The sequence below is a fragment of the Larimichthys crocea genome, chromosome XIII (assembly GCF_000972845.2).
Source record: "Larimichthys crocea isolate SSNF chromosome XIII, L_crocea_2.0, whole genome shotgun sequence".
Lineage (NCBI taxonomy): Eukaryota > Metazoa > Chordata > Actinopteri > Sciaenidae > Larimichthys > Larimichthys crocea.
In genome coordinates, this window is record NC_040023.1 from 13,187,369 (window position 1) to 13,196,465 (window position 9,097).

At 40.7% G+C, this 9,097-nt stretch overlaps 1 protein-coding gene across 1 annotated transcript in view; it reads right to left on the minus strand.

Annotated features, from left to right (window-relative positions):
* Positions 1-6,031, minus strand: part of LOC104937050 (diacylglycerol kinase zeta) — a 99,281-nt gene extending 93,250 nt beyond the window's left edge. The window contains exons 1-2 of the mRNA XM_019260335.2: positions 5,610-6,031; positions 5,222-5,310 (exon numbers count right to left, since the gene is read on the minus strand). Coding sequence (XP_019115880.1) covers positions 5,222-5,310; positions 5,610-5,729 — 209 coding nt within the window. The 5' untranslated portion in view covers positions 5,730-6,031. The remainder of the gene's footprint in view (positions 1-5,221; positions 5,311-5,609) is intronic.
* Positions 6,032-9,097: the final 3,066 nt, after the last annotated feature.

The window sequence follows — 9,097 nt, forward strand, 5'->3', positions numbered from 1 at the left end:
TCTGTGTGTGTATGTGAGGAATAGCTCAAATGACTTCCTGTAAATCATATGTCCGTTCTAATTTGTTTAGACTTGCCTCACCATAATCAGGGATGCATAACAAAATTAAAAGACGACTTCCCTTTCCTCTTTCATCGGTGAAGCCTCTCAGGACTTGTAGCTGCAGTGAACGACATGATGAATCAGAGCAGAATCACGACATCTCCCCTGCTTCACACAGCAGACTGTGTCACAGTGCTCCTCTGAAGCTGCACGTGTTCTACAGCGAGTGGGCCGCTTTCTGCTCAGACTGCTTTAAAAGCATTCTAACTTTAGGATGAATGTGCTCTATGTTACCTTATCTGAGAGGGAAAGAGAGTGCACACACACACACACGCACACACACACACACACACACACACACACACACACACAAACACACAAACACACAAACACACAAATCCATCTGGATTACTGATTATACTAAATTATGTTGAGATTATGCGTCATGCTGTGACGTGGCAGTGACATAAGAAGCTGGCTGATGGACAGCTTCACTGCGTCTTAGACAGAGTGAGACAAACTGTCCGGTGACATACATCAACATTTGTTTGATATCTATCATTATCCGGATATGAGATTTCGGTCATATTGCATAGCCCTCATTGTGATGTAATCCTGCTGTATGTCCATGTGTTGAACTGAGATTTAAGAGAGAAACATGCAGCAGATGAACGTGAAACAAACTTCACAGTGAACCTCAAACATCGAGTCGAGGGCTTAAGTTTCATTTCAACACAGAAGGTCAGAATTACTTTTCAGCCACATCTCTTGGCCTTCCTGAGCATAATAAATTGCTCAGTTGTTATGGAGATAGTTGTTAGCTCCATGTGACACTACATGACATGGTCTTATATGGGGGGAGGTGCTAACCCCTGCCTCCTTTGGCCGTACACTGATTCTTCACCGACACCCAATATTCTAATACAGTGAACCCTTGTTTATCGCGGGGGATACGTTCCAAAAATAGCCCGCAATAAACGAAATCCGTGAAGTAAGTTTTACAATTATTATACATGTTTTAAGGCCGTAAAACCCCTAACCACACACTTTTATACACCTTTTTACACGCATTTTGTACAGTACTCCCTTAAACAGGACGCAGTGCGGTTCTCCCTTAGCCAATTTAGGACGGAGAACACAATGCGCGTTCATACTGTACAGTACGCTGTAAAAAAAAAAGCATGCAAAATTACACTGATAAAAATCCGCGAAACAGCGAGTCCGCGAAAAGTGAACCGCGATATAGCGAGGGATCACTGTATCTTAATTTCAACTCTGACTGTCACTTGCAGTATAGAAGACAGAAGTGATCAGGAACCTCCTAAAGAGAGCACAGGTGAGGAGTGGTACAGGGTCATCAACCAGGAGTGGACAGCAGAGAAAGATCAAGCAGAACACCAAGCAGACATACAGGGGTTACCATCTCTCCCATTCACCTGGCTAAACTTCCAACCAGTCACCATGACAACTGCACGGCTGCTGATCAAGTCCACAAGTTGTGTTTGAAAGACACTTTCACTGGGATTTCTTTTAGTTAGTTAGTTCTTACATGAAAAACACAAATGAAATGTCACGGTGGACAGTCACATTCAGCATTCTACCAACTATGACTGGAAGCTCTCACGGACCTTCAGCGTCTGCTGTGACGTAGACGTGTGCTCAGTGATGCCGGGTGTGGTCATAGACATGAAACATTCAACCAAAGCGGTCAGTGAAACAATGCTGTCCAGCTCGGTGTAAAGTTACTCTCTAAATAATTCAGGCTGTGTATTCATCTGCGGAGGTTTGAATGTCAATGACAACAAGAAATCATAGAACACATCCAGATGCAGCATGTCACACTTCATTCAGCAGGTTTTGCCGGGAGCAGTGAGAGGCCAGCTGTTCAGGGAGAGTCCTGTTTACAGAGGAGGAGGGACTACAATCAGATTAGAGACTATCACACGTCAACAGTTTCTACGGCAACAGACAGACCAATATTTCATTCATGGAGGAAGCAACTGCAGCAGCGTTAATACTGACGCCACACTGGACTCTGATGTGTAAGTGTCCTGGAACAGTTGGTCAGATCTATGTTAGATTATTATTATGTTAATGTCTACATGAGCTGGTAGTAATTGAGGGGAGGAAGCTCGTTGTGTAAACAACACAACTTCCTGAATCCTTTCAGATTGCTGACAATGACCTGGCATCGGATGACATGGTCAGTTATGGTGATGCAGTTAGAATATGCTCACACTACTGCTTTACATCTTTAAAGCATTTGGTTGATAGACTCTGTGTATACATACGCTGTGTTCCAAATTATTATTATTCCATTTGATTGTTAGTTTTTCAGTGAAAGTTTTCAATTGTGTGTCCTGTCTGTTTAGATGACACTGGCATCAGTCTCCGACAGGCTTGGTCATTTGTTTGCCATGTGAGCCTAATTAACAGGAAACTACTAAAGGCGGTTGTTCCACATTATTAAGCAAGTCACAGGTTTCATGCAATAAGGGAAGAAAGAAAGATCTTTCTGCAGATGAAAGTATCTTGCAAAAGGTATGAAAACACAGGATATTTCACCAAAAATTAAGAGAGATCATCTTACTGTGAGAAGGTTTGTGTCTGATTCAGAGTGCAGATGCGTTAGTTCAGATTAATGCGTGTTAAGGAAAGTTTCTGTAAGGCAAATTTATCATATTAAGAGAGCAGCTGTGAAAAGGCCACTGATGAGTAGCAAACATGTATTTGAAGCTGCTGGTGCCTCAGGACTCCCAAAAACCTCTCGATGCTGGATACTCCAGAGGCTTGCTGATGTGCATAAAGCTGTCCACCTTTAACCAATCGTGGGCTCAGAAATACATGATGATTCATTTTCAACAGTTTTATTCACTGATCAATGCAATGCTACACTGGATGGTCCAGATGGATGGAGTTCTCGATGGTTGGTAGATGGCCACCATGCCCCAACAAGGCTGCAACACCAGCAAGGAGGTGGTGGAGTGATGTTTTGGGTTGGAATCATAGGAGATGAGTTGGAAGGGCCCTTTAAGGTGCCTGAAGGTGTCAGAATGACCTCTACAAATATTTGTATATAAAAATATATAAAGAAGAATTTTGCCTTCATTTTCATGCAAGACTTTTCTTTGGACATAAAGGGAGAAAAAAATCATGATGTGGCCACCATTATCTCTTGTCATTAACCAAAACTTGATTAAACAAAAATGGTCGACAACAGTTAATAAAAAAGAGTTACATCACCATAACTCTATCATCAATCACGTATAACTCCACAGCACCTATAGCTCATAACAGAGTTGTGTGCCCACACACAAACACAACACACAATGTTATGTTGCTAGGCACTCCAGTGCCTGAGGAGATTCTCCTCAGGATATATACATAGGTATGTAACATAGTGAATAGCTCCCATCAGTGTGTTTGTTGCTGTTGGACTTTCATTCTCTGTGTGTTATACAGTCCACTCAGCACACTCTGTTAATAACGCTGTAAAATGGTCAGATTGGCAACTTGCTCGTTGCTCATCTAGGGGTGGTGAAGTGGATCATCATCTTGTTAAACTTTACTCAACACTGTGGTTAATTGATTAGGTCAACAACCAGACAGTTGAGTCTGCGTTAGGGTAATGCTAATGAACTGCTTGTAGTTCAATAGTTCAATGCCTTTCAGACATGCATCAGAAAACTTCACCACCTCAACATTCCCCCACTCCTCATCCACACACAGCTTCCTCAGCAACAGACAACAGAGAGTAAGAGTGGGCACTGTAACATCCTCTACCATCACCACCAACACGGGAGCTCCACTAGGTTGTGTGCTGAGCTCCTTCCTGTTTACCCTCTAAACTCATGACTGTATCACATATCTCTACATATGAAGAAGAAGATTATTTTTATTTGCATGCATTTTTAACCCCATACACACATACAGTACAAGTACAAGGCTCACATGTGTGTATGTCTATGTGGAGAGAGATGGTGGAGTGATGGGCAGCCAGCCAGACCGGCGCCAGTGCGAGCAGTTGGGCTCAACTGGCACCTCTCCAGCTACCAGTCCACCTTCCATATTTTCGGTCCATGCTGGACTTGACTGGACTTGACTCTCTATGGACTGAGCTACTGCCGTCCCCCTATATATCAAATACTCTGATAACACTGCTGTATCTGCACTTCTCAATGGCAATATTTCTGTTCTAAGTTATCAAGACTCCATCTCCAACTTCACACAATGGTGCACCAACAGTCATCTGGAACTGACCATTAATATCATCATCAATGCTTAGAGCACTCACAGCTCAGCTCACAACATCAATAATGTAAGCGTTGAGATGGTGTGTCAAATACCTCAGCCTCACCCTGGACAATAAACTGAACTTTGATCACACAGAGCATGCAGTACAGCACATGACCCCAGCTACCCCATCAACTCGTCCTTCATCCTTCATACTCATCTGGTTGCAGATGAAGGTGCCCAGTATGTGAACGAGCACGCGATGGCAGTTTGCCCCTTGGATGGGATATGAGTGAACAGATGTGCTGTATTGCAGATTTGTTTTAGTGGTGTTTAATGCATCGATGCATTTATGTGAGGCTGTGGCAACAGATTTCTTTGTAAGGACAGTAAAATCTAAACCTTAATCAAAACACAGCTTTGGGAGTGGAGGAGATAAGACGAAACTGAGTGAAGCTGATGGAGATGAGAGATGCTGCCAACTGTATCCAGGACAGGAATAGCATGATGTCCCCGTGCTGTCCAACACAAACAAAAACATTTTCCATAAACTCTCAGAGTAAGCGCCACCTGTTATCATGGACTGTGTTTCAGTGTATTAACTAGAGAGGACAGTGATCAGACAATGTCCACAGCTCTGCTTCCATGTCTGTCTACTGTAGGAAACACACTGAACATGGAAGAAGTGGCTCATACAACCACACACACACACACAGAACTAGTCAAAGCTGGTTTCAGCGATGGAACTGATCTGGATAAGAATGTGACAGCACCTTTAACTGTAACTTATTACACAAACACACACACATGCACAGCATCATGTGACACAGTGACAGTTAACCGAGTTGGGGAGAAGCTGCAGTGGAACATTCAGGAAAAACAGGTTAGAAGGAAGTGGGCCACATTCCACTTGTTCTGTCTGGTTTAGTTGGGAGTATTTTCCTACCTGTAGGACACTTGCTTCCTGAAGTTGAGCTGGACAAACTCTGCCTCCATCTGGGACACTTCCTCCTCCTCCACCTTCTGTCCTAGTACCTGAAGAATTCCAAACAAGTGTTGAGTTCACTGTCACACAGGGACACATCTTCTGTAAGGGGCCCCTGCAGTGCTTGTGCTTACACACAGCACCGACTACCTGCAGTGTGTGTTGACACCTGACATAATCATACAACTTGTGACTGACAGAGTGAGCAGTAATATTATGTTGGAATATTTACACACTGAACTCTGAGTTGTGTCTTTGTTCTGCTGCTTGTAGGCAGACAGAAGGAAGTGCACACAGTTTCACAGACCACTAAACACACACACACACACACACACACACACACACACACCTGACAGCTGTCGTGCTCCGGCGTGTTCTTGCTTCCATCCGCGGAGAACACGTCCTCCTCCTCGGCCACGTCCTCCAGTCCAGGCCGCTCTACCACCGGAGAAGCGGAGTCTCTCATCATCCTGCGCTCTCTCGGTTTAACGATGAATAATGTTGCCTCGCTGCTTCCTGCTGTGCTCCCTGCGTGTTCCCACAAGTTTCTGTTTCGGTGGTATTTAAATGAAGCTCGGCTCCGTCCCGCCCGTCCTCCCTGTACCGCGCTCTGTGTCTGTGTCTGTTGTGTCGGTGAGTCCGGACAGAGAGACAGCTCACGGACAGATCACCGCGTCCATGTGGAAAGTTCCTCTCTGTGCGGAAGATGTGCGGTGATCTGCTCCGAGCAACATGTCAACATGTAGACTGCAGGAAATCAGCTGTGTGTGTGTGTGTGTGTGTGTGTGTGTGTGTGTGTGTCTTGTCATCTGTTGAGTAATACATCTACCAATAATGGTGACGAATGAAATGACAAATGGTCCAGTGTGTAAACCTGAGATGTATTGACAGAAATATAATATAATATAATATAATATAATATGAATATATAACTCTGTATAAAGCTCAGAGTGGACCTGCATCGTCATATCCTGTGAACACAACATTTACCTGCACACCTGCTATGTGAACATCAATCCTGTGGAGCCATTTTTAAATGTTAATGTTGAATTATGATAATGAGGTTTGGGGAAAAACACAATATTACTGTGTGTATAAGTGCACTAAGACTTTTATTAGAAATCATTTTGAGCATATTACTACTCCCACATGCAAACTTAGGAGGTGATATTCAAACAGAAAATAACTTTGTTACCTCATTAAAATATAATTCCAAAGAGACAGAGTGTACACTCTGCTAAAGTTCATATCTTTAATATCTTTTTCATTTCTTCCAGACTGTACAGTTTTTGTGATTATGAGGGGAAACTGTAAAAGATATCATACTGACAAAAAAGCAACATGCAGCTGTCATGCTGTCAGGCTTCAGTTACAGTGTTAACCACACTATTGAAACAGTCTGATGTCTTTCTGCTTCATGAGTGTTAGCAGGCATTGTGTCTTTGTGCTGCAAACACACAAATGATCTGTTGTTCCAGTGCCACATCATGTTTCTTTATGAATGTCTCAGTCAAGAATATAGTATAAATAAGTCACAGTGTAAGGTGTCATAAAACACAGCTAAATATACTCACTGGCTGCTCTCTTTGTTAGTCCACCAACATGTCTTATTTCTCTGGCACGGCGCAGGTGTGAACCAACGCTTCTCTTCATCCTCTCTTCCAGCTTCTGCCTCACATATTTCACAGAAATCAATGCAAGAAATCGCATTTTAACTCCAAGTCTTGGGTGTGCTACTGCACAGTTCTTCTAACAAGCAGTGTGTTCAGGATCCAGGAGACCACCAGGGATCCACCTACACCGCTTCTCTTCAGCTTTTCTTCTGGGCCTGAATCAAACACTGGAGAGATCACAGAATCCTACCTCTGTTCTCTGTGTAGAAGAAGAAGGTATCATGCGATGAGGCTTGATAATCAATACAAGGTGATATTCCTTTGTGATGATGTAATTTCTTAACCAATCATTCTTCAGGCCAAATACGCCTTCCTACTTAGGCTGAACAAGACTGTTATATAGAGAATGTTATATAACTGTCAAATACCACAAAATAGCAACAAAGTAACAACAAAATAACAACAAAGTAAAAACAAAGTAACAACAAAATAACAACAAAATAACAACAAAGTAACAACAAAGTAACAACAAAACAAAGTAACATCAAAATAACAACAAAAATCAATAAAATAACAACAAAGTAACAACAAAGTAACAACAAAGTAACAAAATAACAACAAAGTAACAACAAAGTAACAACAAAATAACAACAAAAAACAATAAAATAACAACAAAGTAACAAAATAACAACAAAATAACAACAAAGTAACAACAAAACAAAGTAACATCAAAATAACAACAAAGTAAAAACAAAATAACAACAAAGTAACAACAAAATAACAACACAAAAACAATAAAATAACAAAGTAACAACAAAGTAACAACAAAATAACAAAATAACAACAAAGTAACAAAATAACAACAAAATAACAACAAAGTAACAACAAAATAACAACAAAGTAACAAAATAACAACAAAGTAACAAAGTAACAACAAAATAACAACAAAATAACAACAAAGTAACAAAATAACAACAAAGTAACAAAATAACAACAAAGTAACAAAGTAACAACAAAATAACAACAAAATAACAACAAAGTAACAAAATAACAACAAAGTAACAAAGTAACAACAAAATAACAACAAAATAACAACAAAGTAACAAAATAACAACAAAGTAACAAAGTAACAACAAAATAACAACAAAATAACAACAAAGTAACAACAAGATAACAACAAAGTTACAACAAAATAACACTACTCAGATCAGTGAATTGTGTTCAATTAATGCATTAATGCATGTTACTAACCAAACTTCCCTGGAGTTTCTGTGCTCTGTCGTCCAGCAGGTTCTCGTGGATCGTGGCTGCTGCTGTGATCCTGCATGACGTCCACTACACATATTATTACTGTCATTATTGTTACCATATCTCCATTACAGTTTATAGTTAGTTAATGATTTGCTGCTGCTGTGCATCTGTGTCTCTCTATCTCTATCACAGGCTCCACTGCTACTGTAATCATTTTATCATTCATTGTAATTCATTGTCATTTTATCATTCATTGTAATTGTACAATATGTCACTGTTGATTTGTCCTGTACACGTGACATCTATTGCACGTCTGTTATACACAGATCTAGGTGGGATGACTGTGGCTGGCACACACACACACACACACTTCTGTACGGGCATTGAAGTGAGGTCCAGATAAGTTCACATAGGGAGTGAGGACCACCCTTTCTGCTATACTTAGAGACAAATGAATACCACATTTCAACACTAGGTGCCCCCCTGATTCCAGTTCCCACCTCACCTTCTTTAAAAACACCAAGGAAAAAAAGTTTATTCTAAAAGTTTTTCACCAGTGGAGTGAGGACTTTCTCAAGGGGGGCTTCAACTAATTTAATAACTTTTTGTCTTTAGCTTGTAGTTATTCTTTGCTGCCTCTATGTTTTAGCACAGACAAATAATTGAATAATTAACTTACTAATACATGAGTTTAGAACTTTTGGGAAAGAATTGCACAGTTTAAGGTTAATAAATAGCAGAATACCTAAAATTAATGTTGTACCCTTCCATCAGACTACTGTACAAGAGTACAGTTATACTTTTACTGCAGTTATACTAGTAATTACTGCTGTCGTAAAGTGTAATATACATTAGTATTGTAAAACTTCCAATAAAGCTGCAAAAATGCCATTCACTCCATTTCACAGTACAAAATGTATTTATTATATGAACTTAACAAGTTGCTCTGTACAGTATTTAGTTGAACTGATGG